Below are 15229 nucleotides of genomic sequence, written 5' to 3' on the forward strand. Positions count from 1 at the left end.
AGAGTACTGTAGTAACAAAGCATGCTTATAAACCAGAGTACTGTAGTAACTCCCAGTTCTAATAACTAGACATGGAAAGACAAACGACCAACATCATATATTGCAGAGTGGGCTGACCTTCCGCCTTCATTTAATACATGTGGTGTTGGGCAAATAACTTGTTAAATATTACTCAAGTCGTACATTTTCCACACCTAATATTGTGAAGGAGCTATCAAAAGTGTTGTCAGAACTACGCTCTCCCACAGCATTAAATAAATTATTAATTTATTTGCAGATTTTCTGTGATCTGACTAATCACCAAAATTCAGATCAAGTAGAATGCCTTAGACTGTGGATCAAATCAACTGGTTTTTGGTTGCTCTCTTTTTAAAGATGCACATGTGAACCTCCTTTTCTTCATTCCTTCCCATTTGTGAGTCTGCCCTGTTAGAGGTAATGGCGACTCCTCGCCCATCAGGCTCGCCTCATGATTCATGTCTAGCAAGGATCTTAAAGAATCTTAGAACAATGGAAGTCTCTGATCTCTGTATATGATAAAAAGTTATTTTGACTCCAGCATGGATCTGGATCAATTAAAACAGTGGTGACTCCCTTACTTTAAAAAGAATTGTTTGATCAGATCTTATTTTCCAACTTTCGTCCAATATTTTCTTGTGCCTTTCCCCTAGCCAAACTGGTGTAAACCGCGGCGATGTCTCAACTACGATCTTACGTGGAAAATCGGGGTCTACTGGATGCTGCACGGGCAGGTTTCTGATCCCGATACTGCAATGAACTGGTAGTGTTGGCAGCTATGGACGATCTTGAATGTGTTGTCAACAGCAGAGGTTCGGGGGTACTGATTTTATTGGACACCTCTACTTACTTTGACACGGTAGACTATTCTATTCTTCCATCACATGTTTTTTAATTAGCATTAGAGATAAGGCACTGGCCCAGCTGGCTTATTTTCTCACATGGAGTTTCCAGTCAGTTGTGCTGCCACCTTATGAATCCTCTGTTATACCGATCTCCTCTGGTGTTTCCCAAGGCTCAACATTAAGTCCCCTTTTTCTCACTTTATATATGAAACCATAGCAGATTTAGTTCAATGTTTTGAAGTAGAGTTCTATATTTATGCTGACGACACACAATTGAATTTCCGATTAGTAGGGACGTTCAAGCTGAATTGGTTCCAGATTCAAGGATTGCTTGGAACAGGTCAGTTTATGGATGACCCTGAACCGTTTTAAATATTAAAAAAAATTGAGATTTTGAAATGTTCTGGCCCCACTTATAAACACTTGCTTGATAATTTGTACGTTTTGTCAGCTTTGGACTCCCGGCAAGTCTGTTTGGGCCGCATTGTTCAAAGCCTGTGCCATATGGCAGAAACATGAGTATGGTTGTACCCCTCCCTCTCTTTGGAACATCAGGTTTCTATGGTATCTAGATCTTCCCACCTGCGCTCCTTAAAGAGGCTTACTGATTACTTTACAGTTGCTCATAAAATCCAATTGTTCAATGCCTTAGTCGCTAGTAGACCGTATTTCTGTAATGCAATTTTACCGTGGGCCTGCTTAAAGTGACCATTGGATGATCAGGCTTCTTTTACATTTGGGTCGAGAAGCTCCTATCTCTCCAGCATTACGCTCCTTACACTGGCTTCCGGTGGAACAGCGTATTCGGTTTAAGGCCTTCTGTCTTGTACACAAGGCCCATCTTGCTCCTTTTTTTATTGATGGGTTTCAGCGTTCTTTACTTTCCAGATCTTTAGTGCCATTCTGCCCTAGCTGGTTTAGGTGCGCTCTACAAATTCCATTTACATTAAATTACATTACAGATCTTCGTTCCGCTTCAGCTGGACCTGTCTGTTCCAACATTGAAATATGCAAGGTAGGGTGGTTGTATATTTTCTGTTCAAGTAGCCAAGCCTTGGAACTCTCTGCCACTATCCCTTCGCTTCACGGATAACCATTTGCATTTTAGATGTAGATTAAATACATGGGCGTAATTTTAGGGGGTGACGGGGGTGTTTGCCCCCCTAACTTTCATGGCACACCATTTTGACCCCATTCATTTGGCTTGGGCACCTTTTCTTCAGATGTTATGTCACCCCCTACCCCCACTGCCCCCCAACATTTTCATCAAAGTTACTCAACTAATTAAATACCTTCTTGTTCCTTCACTAGTGCCCGCGTCTTTTGTTGATTTGGGGTGCGGGTTCTCTGAGCTGCTTATTCAGAACCGTGTGGTCTTGCCAAGGTGGATGTTGGGCTTTTTAGAATTCCCCCTTTAACATACAATGCCATAACACTGTGCATTATGGTCAAACATTGCAAGTCTCTGAAATGTACTAAGTTAACAATGTTCAATATTCAAAGTAAAGCCTGACACACCTTTTTAATATATTATAATGCTGCTTTGTATATATCGATAATAAGGGTGATAATTCACATATTGCACAACAGTTATTTGTCTCTTAGCTTATCCATGGCAACGCCACTTGAAAAACGTTGGATCATTCGGACTACAAACAAATTCAATGGTATATTACCCTCCTGAGTGGCACCTTTCTTTAAGATGTTTGTATACTTAAACATAAACACGTATTGTACTCTTGGCCTCTAGTTTGGGTTTTCGCTCTTCTCTGCCTCACTAACGAATATCAATGATTGATGCGAGACAGAGTGCATCTAGTTGATGGTGGCAGAAGAGGTGGATATTGGCAGGTTATTTTACCATGTTTTTTGTAAATCTATTTTTATAACACTGATGACCAGATTCTCCGCTATTGAAAGACAACTGTGGGAAACAGTGCACGTTAGTTTTAAAACTAACGTTTGAATTGGAGGTGTTGCATTGTGCTACCGACATGAAAACAGTCATATTAGGCATGTTGGGCTCCAATATCCTGTTTACTCTCTTCAATTAATGTTATAATCCTGGCCAAATCACTTGAATTGACTGTGCTGCTAAAATTGTGAGCACCTAGGTGATTTGTAATATGTGCTACTGCATTATTCGAACGGCCTCTCATGCACGGTTTGACAAACTCGAGTGTTGCTCCGTAAATGGTGATATATAGAATGCACACAAAAAAGGCAGAATGATCTACTAGTCCACTTGATGCAACTTCATTTGCAGTCTATAGTTCTTTCACAGAAGCTTCAAATAAATTATGCACACTACAGCTTATGGTGGGTTGTACATGGCTTCCCCAGTGCCTTCATAAGACTTCGAGAGAAAACAAAATACCACACGTGTTGCATACTGCCTTTGGATTGAACAAGGATAGTAATGCTGTACTATATGTATATCTATTTGACAATGTGTTATTGTATTTATCTGGTTCTGGCAAGTTATTTTTTGTGACAGAGACAGATGTAGAATGTGGATTCTAGGTTATAATACCAGTTCCCCTTGTGGCCAATATTGTATGATCCTGGTCAAGGTTCTTATGCAAGTGTATTGGTGACTTGGGGCAGTTGCACTATGGGCTGAAGCTGCTGAGTGTTGGGCCGCTAAAATGTGCTTGCCTCCCAAGCCAAATGTTGGCAGGCCTACCCTGTTGAACTGGCCCTCCTGCAACGCCTACCTCTAATGGACTAACCTGCTTCTGGTTCTTCACCTCACTTTTCAGTACCTTAACAAAGTCCCATCAACCTCTGGCCAGTACTCTTGACTTTCCCCATCTGACGGAGTCTCGTCCTCTGTCTCATCACTCTTGCCTGCTTCCTCCTGCTGATCATTTTACTGTCTGCTTACTACAACCTTGGCCTGTTGATTCCAACTTCTACGCTACTCTAGTTCTTGCTTCCAACATTCAACCATCTAATGTTAACCCTTCCTTCAACCCTCTGCTCTCGTCTCCTCCTGGCGGTCGACTTCTGGTTTCACTTCCTTCCTCCTGTACCCTGTTCCTACTACCCCCCCCCCTTCCACTGCACTCCCGGTTTTGCTTCCTTCCTCTTTTCTCCTATTTCTACTACCGCCTTCGTCTCCATTCCTGGGTTTCTTTCTCCCTTTCCTCTGTTCCTAGTACTGCTTTCCACTCTACTCTTGATTTGACTACCTCCCCCATTCCCTCCTTATTCTCCCCTTTTCCTCTTACCACTTTCTTGTCTTCCGTAGATCATCTCCTCCCCACTACAGCGTTATGCAATCTCCAAAGTCACTACAGGACAGCTCTACTTCAGCTGTCTTCCCTCTTCAGCTTTCTCCAAACAGGAGCCGGCGGCTCCTGTCCGCCATCACACTGGGCTGGGCTGCCTGACTTTTTTGTATAGTAACATCCCACCTCCCCCTGATTGGAACAGGGCTGATTGGCTGCAGCTGTGAGCATAAAGCGTGAGAGGTTGGAACTGGATAGGATTGCTCATTTCCTTATGGTCAGAATGAGGCTAAAGGGGCTGGGTTAAACATACCAGAGCCCAGTTTGAAACTGTGTGCATGGAGAGGCTGAACAGTCTGTGTGGAAGATATCCTGCTGCACTTCTGCTGGGAAGGCAATTGTGTTAAGGGAACATCTGAGTGTTTAGGTTTCCTCAGGGTCTTGCTGTCCTGGAAGGATTTTTCTTTGGCCTCCCTGTCCTTGAAGGGATTTCCCTGATCCATTCAAGTTTTTTCTACATGTGGGAGAATGGAATTGTTGGAGATTTAGTCCATCTGAGGGTGATTTGCCTGTACAAGGTCGGTGTTTAGGCTCTGAGACAGGTTTCCTGAGGTCTTCCCTGGTTTAAGTGACCTCACTGGGTAGTAGCCAAGGTTACCTAATTCCACTTCCCGTATCTAGTTAGGGTTTTGTTTTTCGGTTCCTAAGGGGCATTATAGGAAATATGTTTCTCTAAATGGTTTGGTTAGGCTCCTGGCTCCCTGAGGCACCTAGCTCGTAGTCACCAGATGAAATTCCAGTGAGGGAACTTTGACACATTATTCACTGGTTGTTGTAGCACATAACTGTTCTTTTGATTTGGTTCCAGATTCAACTTCACTGCACAGGCCCTAACGCTCTGTGGGTCCTGATGCAGTCAGTATAAAACAGAATATTTAAATAGTTGCCTACTAGGAATCAAAAGTATTTTTGTAGTTTACATCGAATTCAATAATGTAAACCACATTTTAGAGAATGCTTAAATGAAATTGAATATACATTTTTTTTTTTCTTCTTCAGAGGCTCGTTCTGTAACCGGGGCGGTAAAAGGAACTGAGACGCACGGAAACTTGGATACTCTGCAGGTCTCAGACCAGGATATAATGTTTAATATCAAAATCCAGCTGCCTGGAGCTGATGCCCTCGATTTACAAGTAAGACATTTGCCTTTTTATTAAATATCTTTTTCAACAAGACCCAAACTGTGTTTCTGCCGCTTTATATTTTCTGTGGACTAAAGAAAATAATCGAAACTCTATAAACTTTGAAATGCGAGGATTAAGGCAATTATTACAAATTATGCATAAAACCAAACCAGCATTGCTCCAAATTCATGATCAGTATTTATTATTAGTTCTTTATTTAAATTCGTGCCCCTTCCATCATGTATAATCTTTGCTGCACCATCAATGTCCATTTGTGCCTAATTTCTCGTAATCGTTGCCCCTACATGGGCTGGTTCATAGAACATGGGATCTGTTGAAGTGAGTCGAGTTTCTATTTGTGTTTTACCAGCCGTTAAAGTAGGGTGCCGCAAAGGGACCTCGGTGCTAATTACAGTACTGCAATTTGCGGTACCGTACTTAGCGCCTTCCCCAGTCCCATTGAGCCCTATGGGGCGAAAATGGGAATGGGGAAGGGCCATGGTGAAATGGAGAAATACCGCCCCGCCAACCTTGGAATGGGGCGGTATTTCCCCATTCCACCATGGCGGACTCGTTACAACACCGGCACCAACCATGGTGCTAATAGCGCCGTGGTTGTAATGAAGGCCATTTGTCTTTGTTGGTTTTTCCATTAGTGGATGCAATTCTCCTTTTTCACACGGAAAGGCATTACCCTCCGTATGTGCATTTTTTTCTTTTTGTATTGATCTAGTTTTTCTTGCAAAATTTCGCTGAGTAGGTCTGTATCCATTTCTTTTCCATGCTGGTTTGTCATTTTTCCAGTGTATGTTTCTATAGTACTTGTCATCAACACTTGTAATATCTGCTCATGCACAATGCACACTTTCCAGCGATACAAGACAGTTTGGGCTTCTTACACGTTTTGCGGTAAATGGGTGGTAATTCTTTCAAACGGCATTAGTTATGATCAATGTGTCAACTGGAAATACTGCCATATTGTATGCTCATCTGGTTGTAATGGTAATTACGGAGTGTCAAAGCCGCCAATTTTTTTTTTATATATATTTTACTGTTATTAGCTTTATTTGTAGGAACTGACAGTCATTTGGGCAATTTGTGGAGGAATTACTGCTAGGCGGAAATAACGTCACTTTGGAAACGGGAAGCTGAGCTTCTGACATATTTAATAATGGAATCCATTGACAATCCCAAATTTCCTGATGCTATACAAGGGGGACTCGGCTGCCTCCCTACCCCCACTGGCTGTCAACATACAAGTAGACTGTCATCACTCTCTGCCGTATGTCTGGCCTGCAAGTGTTGGTGTGGCTGTAGTTGAAGCTGGCAGCCAAGCAGACCCTGGTGAGTAGATGAATGACCATTTGTTAGACATTACGCATATCCAAAGGTAAGCGATACACTGGCTGCCGATCACCATGGAGACTCTGTGGCTGCCATCTCACATGAATAATGACCACATCCAATGCAGTGGCCCTAGCAATGAGGGCACAAAGAAGGTCGGAGATTTACACTAGAATATGCAATGAACAAAAGCAGCTATGAAATGTACCAAAGTTGTGTCTGTCATATGTCATTTGACGAGGGGTGTCGGTGAGGTCCCCAGTCCCTCCATCAACCATAGCTCAACTCACTCAGAGGTCTGTGTACAGGAGCAGGTTGTGTAGGCTGTTGCTCACATCTAATGGGGGCTGCATTTTGCTCCGACGTTTGTTTGGAGGTGCTGTGGGGATTTTATACCTGCAGTAATCAAATGGCTGCACCTTTGCCTTGATTGTTAGCATCTGGGTACATTTACAGGCACCTTTTGGGTGTTGGCAACTGCACTGATTTTTTTGGGGGGGTTATGTCTACCTGTTTTTCGTGGTGTTCGAGTATTATTTCAATTTGTAATACAACAGAAATAGTGTTTTCTCCAGTGCTAATTCTGCCAGAGAAATTGGCGCTTTAGCAATTGCCCCTGAAATTAGAGGACACAGAATTTCACCGAATGGTAAAAGTGACAGTAAATCGGTTACGCCCACATGTTTCCATTACCGTCAAACTTGTAATGAAGCCCTTTTTGTCAATGAGTGACTGCTGGTGAATATTTATTTTCCCATTGCCTATGGGAAAACGGCAACTTGGAGAGTAACTAAACAAGCCTTTCCACTGTCCGCGCTGTGTGCAATACTGGATGGAAACCACATGCTGAACGATTCTCGTGAAGATGTTTAAATGCTTTACTATGCATTAGTAAGCTTTATAGTAACTGCATTGTTTTTGAGGTGGTTTAGGTGCTAATATCTGAACAATTGAGCAGCTGTATGAGCTGTTCAAATCTCACCTCCTCCTATGCATCTTTGAATTCACCATTTGGTAACAACCTAAGCAAATAATAATAACCTAACATACAATTGTCAACATGCAGTTTGCAGGGCATTCCACCCACCCCAGCCTCTTTTTTCTCTCTGCGCTTAACATTGGGCCCTTAGCATCTGTTCCCTGTAATCACCATATCGGAAAACTCCTCCAACGGAGATTTATGAAAACATTGTTCTCTCTGCTGTACATATTCCTGGAAGAGATGCCACACTTTCGTTTTCCCTCCGTCATTGATATCTCAAAACCACAAGGTATCTAATTACTTGCTATTCTCCAGCATTTGATGTTTCGTGGATTCAAATGCTTTGAATATTCCCCGCCGACAGGCTGGGAATCCTCCTATTATAGCTTATAATATTTAGGCTCACTTTAGTAGCCAGTCTATGGCCTTTTGGGTGTATTGTGCCTCAGCCAACATGCAACTACAAGCATTTCACCTTCCAGGAAAAGAAAGCTAAACTGCAGATCAGCTGAGCAGGGCCCACAACCAGTCACATGAGTGGCAGCTGGCGGACAAGAAACTCGTACAGATCTTCAATAGATGGGGGAACACAGACCATTGACTTATTCGCCACATGGGAGAATAATAAATGCGTGCTGTTCACAAGCCGATATCCGCACCATCAATCACTAGGCGACACATTTGCAATGCCATGGGAGGGAATCTTTGCGTATTCATTCCCACCAACACCATTCATACGTAGGATCATACAAATTATTGCAACGTACAAGTGCACAGTCCTCCTCATAGCGCCAACATGGGTGAGACAACTGGTTTTTTGGAGATTGTTCACCTGTCCCAGGACCGTCCAATTCCTCTGTGTCAAGACCCTGATCTACTAACCATGTGCAACACACCGGTGCAGCACCACAATCCAGAGGTGCTCAACTTAAAAGCCTGGCTCCTGACTCCGAGTTCGGGCAACTCCCAATCACGCAGGAGTGCAGAAACATTCTAAAGGTTGCCAAGGTGGAATCAACAAAAAAATCATACAAATATAAGTGGGATAGGTTTTGCACTTGGTGTTCTCAAGAACAATTCGATCTGTTGGTTGTGTAGCCTCACCAAATCCTACCGTACCTCGGAGGATAGCTCAGGAGCAACATGCTTGTCTTGGAAGCAAGGCAAGGCGGAGCAACACAGGTTTGATCCCCGGGCCCGCGCTTAGAAACCTCTGGGTATTAAGCGCGTTATAAATAACCCATTACAATTGCCTGCTAAAATTAGCCAAGGATGGTTTATCACACTCATCCATCAAGGTACATTTGGCAGCAATTTCTAGATACACCAGAAATAGAAGGAAAGCTCCCATTTTCGGAAGCCCGCATCGTAAAACACTTCATGATTAGCCTATTCCACACCTACTCCCCCCCCCAGAAAAAAAACACCAGCTCAGTGGTGCATAAACCCTGTGCTGTCTGCTCTAATGAAACCTCTGTTCGAACCAATGGTGACCACAGACCTAGTTTGTCGTGGAAATCTGCTTTTCTTGTGGCAGCCACGTCTTTCAGACGGATGTCAGAAATACATGCGCTATCTGCTAAACCTCCATATCTACGGTTTGAAAGGAACAAGGTCGTCCGGAGAACAAACCCCACGTTCATTCCCAAGGTGCTATCCACCCCACGGTCGACTTACAATCTGAGGTTACTCTAACAGTTTTCTTTGTGCATCCATCCACACCAGCAGAACAGGCTCTACACTCGCTAGATCTTCGAAGAGTGATAAAGCTCTACATAGACAGGACAAAAAAAAGGATTTGTGGCCTTTTGGGGCGCTTAACAAAGGTCGACCTATTTCAAAACAAGGTATTGCTAGATGGGTCTCCTCCACAATTTCCCCAGTGCACGCCGAGGCCAATCGGCCTCTACAGGGACATGTTCATGCTCATTCCACAAGAACAGTGGGATCTTCCGCATCACTGTGGGCAGGAATTCCTCTGTCAGACATATGCAGGGCAGCAACCTGGGCAGTCCTGCACACATTTGTCAAGGATTACTGCATGGAGGGACAAGGAGAGGCTGAAGCAAAGGTCGGAAGAGCCGTCCTGCAAAGCTTGTTTGAATAAGGTATGCCTTCTCCCTTTACACCTCCTTTTACAAGATGTTTACTGCTGTGTCAATCTATTCAAAGCATGTGAATCCATGAAAGATCCAACGCTGGAGAAAGGAGTATGTTGCTTACCTGTAATTCCTGTTCTCCAGCATTGGTATCTTTCATCGATTCACATGCGCCCACCTACCAGTCTATTGGATAAAGGCTACACTTCGCCAACTCTCATCTCTCTGGGGTTAGAATCTAAAGACTGCCTCCTAGGTGGGGCTTGTCACTCGACGTCAGGTGGGGCTTGTCACTCGACGTCCCATTGGCTGTCTGGGAATATTCAAAGCATGCGAATCCATGAATGATACCAATGTCCCGGGAGGATAGCTCAGTGGCAACGTGCTCGCTCTGGAAGCAAGACGACACAAAGCAACACAGGTTCGATCCCCGGGTCCGCGCTTAGAAACCTTCTGGGTATTAAGCGTGCTATAAATAACCTATCATATCATATCCCTGCTGGAGAACATGAGTTACAGGTAAGCAACAATTTTTTTTTTTTCCCAAACCACTTTTATTTAAGTCAACATGCTGTGAGTACAGAAACAGTCTTAACTTTGAATACAGTGCGATATGACCACCTTTAGGGAACGACCCCTGAATACACAGGCTCTCTAGACCATAGTACAGTACAGGCAGGAATCACATCCACCCAGTACGGATAACCCACCACCCCCACCGCCTGGCTCCATCCGCTCCCTCCCACCTTCAAGGGGTTGGGAAGGATCACAAAGGAGAACATTGTTACAACATTGAGGGGGGGTTTGGCAACCATAGTGGGGTATTTTTCAGCAAATTGAATAAATGGGGCCCACACTGAGACATACCTTGCATAACTCCTCTCGCACAATGCCGTGATTTTGTCTGCCACCAATATGTCCCAGATCCTAACCCACCACATCTGAGCCACTGGGCCCTCAGTCGCCTTACAAGTCCGGGCAATGAACAGCTTTGCTGCCAGTAGGAAATGCCCAAACAAGGTAGCCAGTGGGCTGGTAAGGGGAAACACCCCACCCCCCCGTATCTCTCAAAATCACCACCCGTGGGACTGGGGGAAGGTCCAACCCTGTGATCTCCTTTATTTTAGTCAGCACCTCATTCCAGTAAAGACCCACCTCGGGACAAACCCACACCATATGGAACAGGGAGCCCACTGCTTCACAGCCACGCCAGAAGGCGGCAGGGTAGTTTCTATCCATGCGATGCAATCTCTCTGGGGTGAGGTACCACTTATAGCAGAACTATAAGATCATTCCCTATCCGTGACGCACTGGGAAGACTTGAGCATCGGACCCCATATTCTTAACCACTCATCTTCTATGGGGGGTCCCCCAGATCTTCTTCCCATTTAGACATATATGGCAGGCGCGTGAAAGTACCACCCATGGCCAGAAGCTTGTACAATCTTGAGGAACCCCCCCCCCCCCCAACACCCTGTCCCCATAATGCATCCTGCACTGTCAACTCTAGGGCAGAAAGGGATCTCGTAGACCCTTCCTGTGTGTTGGCCCAATGCCTCCCCACTGCCTCAGTTGCGTGTATCTGAAATGTTCTGATTCTTGTATGTTAAAGATAAGCTTACATTCTTCAAACATCAATGGTCTTTTGTCTTTATAAAGCTGCCACAGCCATTCCAGGCCTTCGTCCACCCATTTACGAAAGTCCCCCTCCCCCGCCCCCCCACATCATACACTGGTGAGCGGGGTCCCAACCCTCTAGATATTCCCCATCTGCGGCACGCCCTCCCCATGTAATAGTGTACATTTAGTTGTCTCCAGCAAGGAGAATCCCCATTCCTGCCCCAGATGTCTCCCCTCCATATAAGGCAACCGAGCAAGATTGGCCGGTGACTGGACCTGTTCGATGAGCTTCCGCTTTGGCGGCGAGGTGTCTTCCCCAAGTGAAAGCATGTGAGAGCTGAGAGAGTATAACGAAACACACCTGGGACCCCCAATCCACCGACCCTTGCTGGCTTTAGTAAGCCCCTTGGATATTCTAGCTTGTTTGTTCCCCCGAATGAAGTCCAGCATCTTCCCCTGCAGCATGCAGTGGTTTGAGTCTGGGATCCTCACAGCCAGTGCCGAGCTCAAATAAAGCAGGCATGGGATCAAGATCATTTTGATTGCTGCTGTCCTGATGTCGCCACCTCCCCAAATCCCCGGTCAATTACGCAAACAGCGGGAGAAAATTGGTTCGATACACCTCTGCCAACCTTCTCGGGATCCGAACCCCCAGGTACGGGATTGAGTCCCAGGACCACTGTATGAGGGCAAGTGCTCTTATAGACTGTCCCTGGGTCTAAGGGACACATCCAGGCCATGTGACTTGCCATAGTTCACCTTAAACCCTGAGGCCCGGCAAAACTCTTCCAGCTCACACAGCACAGCTGCCAGGGAGGAGGCAGCATTGCTCGGTGTAAGCAGGACGTCGTCCGCATAGAGGTACACCTTATAGTCTATAACCCCCACCTTCACACCCTTGATTTTCCCTGCAGATCTAATACGCCTGGCGAGTGGTTCCATGCATAAAGCGAAAATTAGCGTGAAAAGCGGACAACCCTGCCTTGTACCTCTAGTAATGTTTAGGTTGGACGATGTTCTCCCATACAACCGGAGGTGTGTGGATTGATTTGGATAGATGCTATGAGCCAGCTAAGGAAACCAGGCCCAAAGCTTTCCAGAAACCTCCTTGGGTAACCCCAGTCTACTCGATCAAAAGCTTTGTGGGCGTCCAAAGCGGTTATCCCCCCAAGTCCAGGCCCGACCTCACTCCCATTCCAGCAGCCCTAGTGTCCGCCTCACGTTATCCTGCGCTCTCTGACCTGAGATGAATCCTGTCTGATCCCCATTTATGAGCCCGGGCAGGACCTCCATCATTCGGCAGGCCAATATTTTGGAGTAAAGCTTAGAGTCCACATTAGTAAACAATAGGCCAGACCGAATCACATATGGTCAGGTCCTTCCCCGGTTTAGGGAGCAGGACCGTCGCCGAGGCACCCATAGACGGAGTGACCCTGCCACAGGTCATAAGAGTAAATAACCCCACCAACTGGGGGATCAAAATACTGCTAAACTGCTTATAAAAGGGGCCTGTAAAGTCATCAGGCCCCCAGGCCTTGTTCTTTAATGATGTTATACCCCATTCGCTTCCCCAGGTACTATGGGTGCCTCAAGGACCTCTTGATCATTCTGTGTTAGACTAGGCAAGTGTGCCTCCCCCAAATAGCAGGCCTGGGCTTCCTCCAGTAAGGATCTTAGCGGGCTCATCCCGCTGCAGCAACCCTTGCTCATCCTGTAGGGCCTGATCGAGTTCCGGGTCTGGAGTTTACGCAGTTTGGCCACAAGCAACCGATTAGCCTGGTTGCCTTTTGCATATTAAAATTGCCTGGTTTACATTATTGCTTGGGCTGTTCCATCTGCCAGGTGCGCTTCCAGCTGTTTCCGTGCCACTCTCAGCGCTCGCATTGCTCTACGTGACCCTGACTTCTTGTGCTCCTGCTTGGGTAACTTTCTTCTCTAGCCCCTCACGGACTAATCTCCTCTCTCTGGCATATGCTGCGGTCCTACTGATAAGTTCCCCCTCTTATCACTGCCTTCTTAGCATCCCACACTATATCTTGCGAGGGCCAGACTTCATTTTCCTTGAAGTAGTTGGAAAGTACTACCCCTACTACCCTGGCCAGAATGGGATCCCCAAGCACCAAATCCTTTAGTTTCCATGGCTGCCTGGCCCTTGGGGGTTTATCTGCGATTGCTAGTGCCACTGATACAGGTGCATTGTCGGATAGCGTGTGTGTACCTAGATCTGCCTCCCGAACGCATGGATACATCGTGCTAGGTGTCATGATGCCTACCCCCGGGGACCCAGACCAGGTCCAGCAACCCCAGAAGCAGGCATCAAGTTATTTTGGGCAAGCCCAAAAACCCCTGCTAGGGGCTGTTTGGGTGCGGTCCTGGCGCCATAGGCGCCAGGCTCATAGAGTAGAACTTACCTGATGCAGACCATGCTGCAAGCTTACCGGATGCAGACCATGCTGCAAGAGCTCCAAGCCAAATGAGGCTTGGAAGGGACTATTTTACCTAGGGACTATTTCTTTTTTCTTTTTTCTTTTTTTTTTTTTTTTTTTTTAAACTCGGGCGGGGCTGGGGAGGAATACTTACCTGGGACTACTTTGGAGGCTATTTAAACCACGCCGAAAGAGCAGCACACGCTTCGTGTTATTCTGCATCCAGCAGCGGTGCCTGCAAGTCTGCATCCAGTCTTCTGCCACGCCCGCCTCGAGTTTGGAGCTCCTAGAAAGAAGGAGAAAAGGTTAGAACAAGAGCAATACCTTTGATCCGTACCTGAATTCCCGATCCATTGCGCCTTCGAGCTGGAAGAAAGAAGTTATTTTATGCGCGTCGCCTCGCCTGCTGCAGCGCCGCGCTGAACTCACCACCCTTCGCAGCATCTTCACATTTCTCCGCATCCTCCTGCATGTTCCTGCCGCATTCCGGCACCTAAGGAGTAGACAAAAACAGCAAGGTGAGCCAAGGGAATACACAGAGGAATATTAGTTACCCCCCCATAGACTTACCTGATTTTACCACCGGGGGTACTATTCCTCTTCACGGGTCGGCGCAGCTTCCACTGCATCTTCGCCGAACCCCGGCTCCTAAGGGGAAACAAAAGGACAGCAAGGTGAAACAAAGACTATCAAGGGGAACCCTCCTCACCACAATAGACTTACCTGATTTTACCGCCAGAGGTATTATTCCCCGAGACTTCATACTTTCTCTCAGCGCCTGAATAAGGGAGAAAGCAACAGGTTACATATTGACATTATTATCCAACTGTGTTGGAAATACAAATCCTTACCAGAATATTACCGGTTGCCACGAGGAACTCTTCACTAGGGTCAAGCTGCAATCTGCAAGGAATCGGACAAGAGTGAAAGTCAGGCATTTGAACTCTTACGAACTACATACTTTTTGGAGTCAATATTGTTCTGGAACTCACCAATTCCTTCGAGCCAGTGAAGCAACTGGTTATCAACGCGCCCCTGCGCTCAATGCAGGATGGGAGAGCTCATCTTTTCAAACCATCAGGTGAGACTATAAGAGGGGACATCAAAGGTGATCCGTGGGGAGAACAGTGGGGGGTGGGGGGATTTACACTCAACTCCACGGGTGGTTAATTCCCTTTCTCCATTTGCAGAAGAATATTCCTACGGGCCAAGCAAATGAAGCTAGGTGGGCCAGTCCAGTCCGTCATCTCGGCCCTACGCGTCACATTGGTGGAGACCGCAGCTGTCCAGTTCAGATCGACGCCTCTGTGGGAGCCAGGTGAGCGTAACACTAGGTCCAATCTTGAGAAACCGTGGACATGTGAGTAGAAAGAGAAATCCCTATCTGAATGTTTGGTCCCACAATAGACGCTTGACATAAAGATAGCTCCCCTGTGGGTCACAGAGAACCCTAATTTTCGTTATTGTGATTCGTCTGC

The 15229-nt window shown here is 46.0% G+C and overlaps 1 protein-coding gene across 1 annotated transcript in view; it reads left to right on the top strand.

Moving 5' to 3' along the window:
* LOC138492324 (clustered mitochondria protein homolog) overlaps positions 1-15229 on the top strand; it is a 1100229-nt gene that overhangs the window by 106466 nt on the left and 978534 nt on the right. Inside the window, exon 2 of the mRNA XM_069619372.1 lies at positions 5156-5289. Coding sequence (XP_069475473.1) covers positions 5156-5289 — 134 coding nt within the window. The remainder of the gene's footprint in view (positions 1-5155; positions 5290-15229) is intronic.

This window comes from Ambystoma mexicanum, chromosome 10 (assembly GCF_040938575.1).
Source record: "Ambystoma mexicanum isolate Mex_15411 chromosome 10, UKY_AmexF1_1, whole genome shotgun sequence".
Lineage (NCBI taxonomy): Eukaryota > Metazoa > Chordata > Amphibia > Caudata > Ambystomatidae > Ambystoma > Ambystoma mexicanum.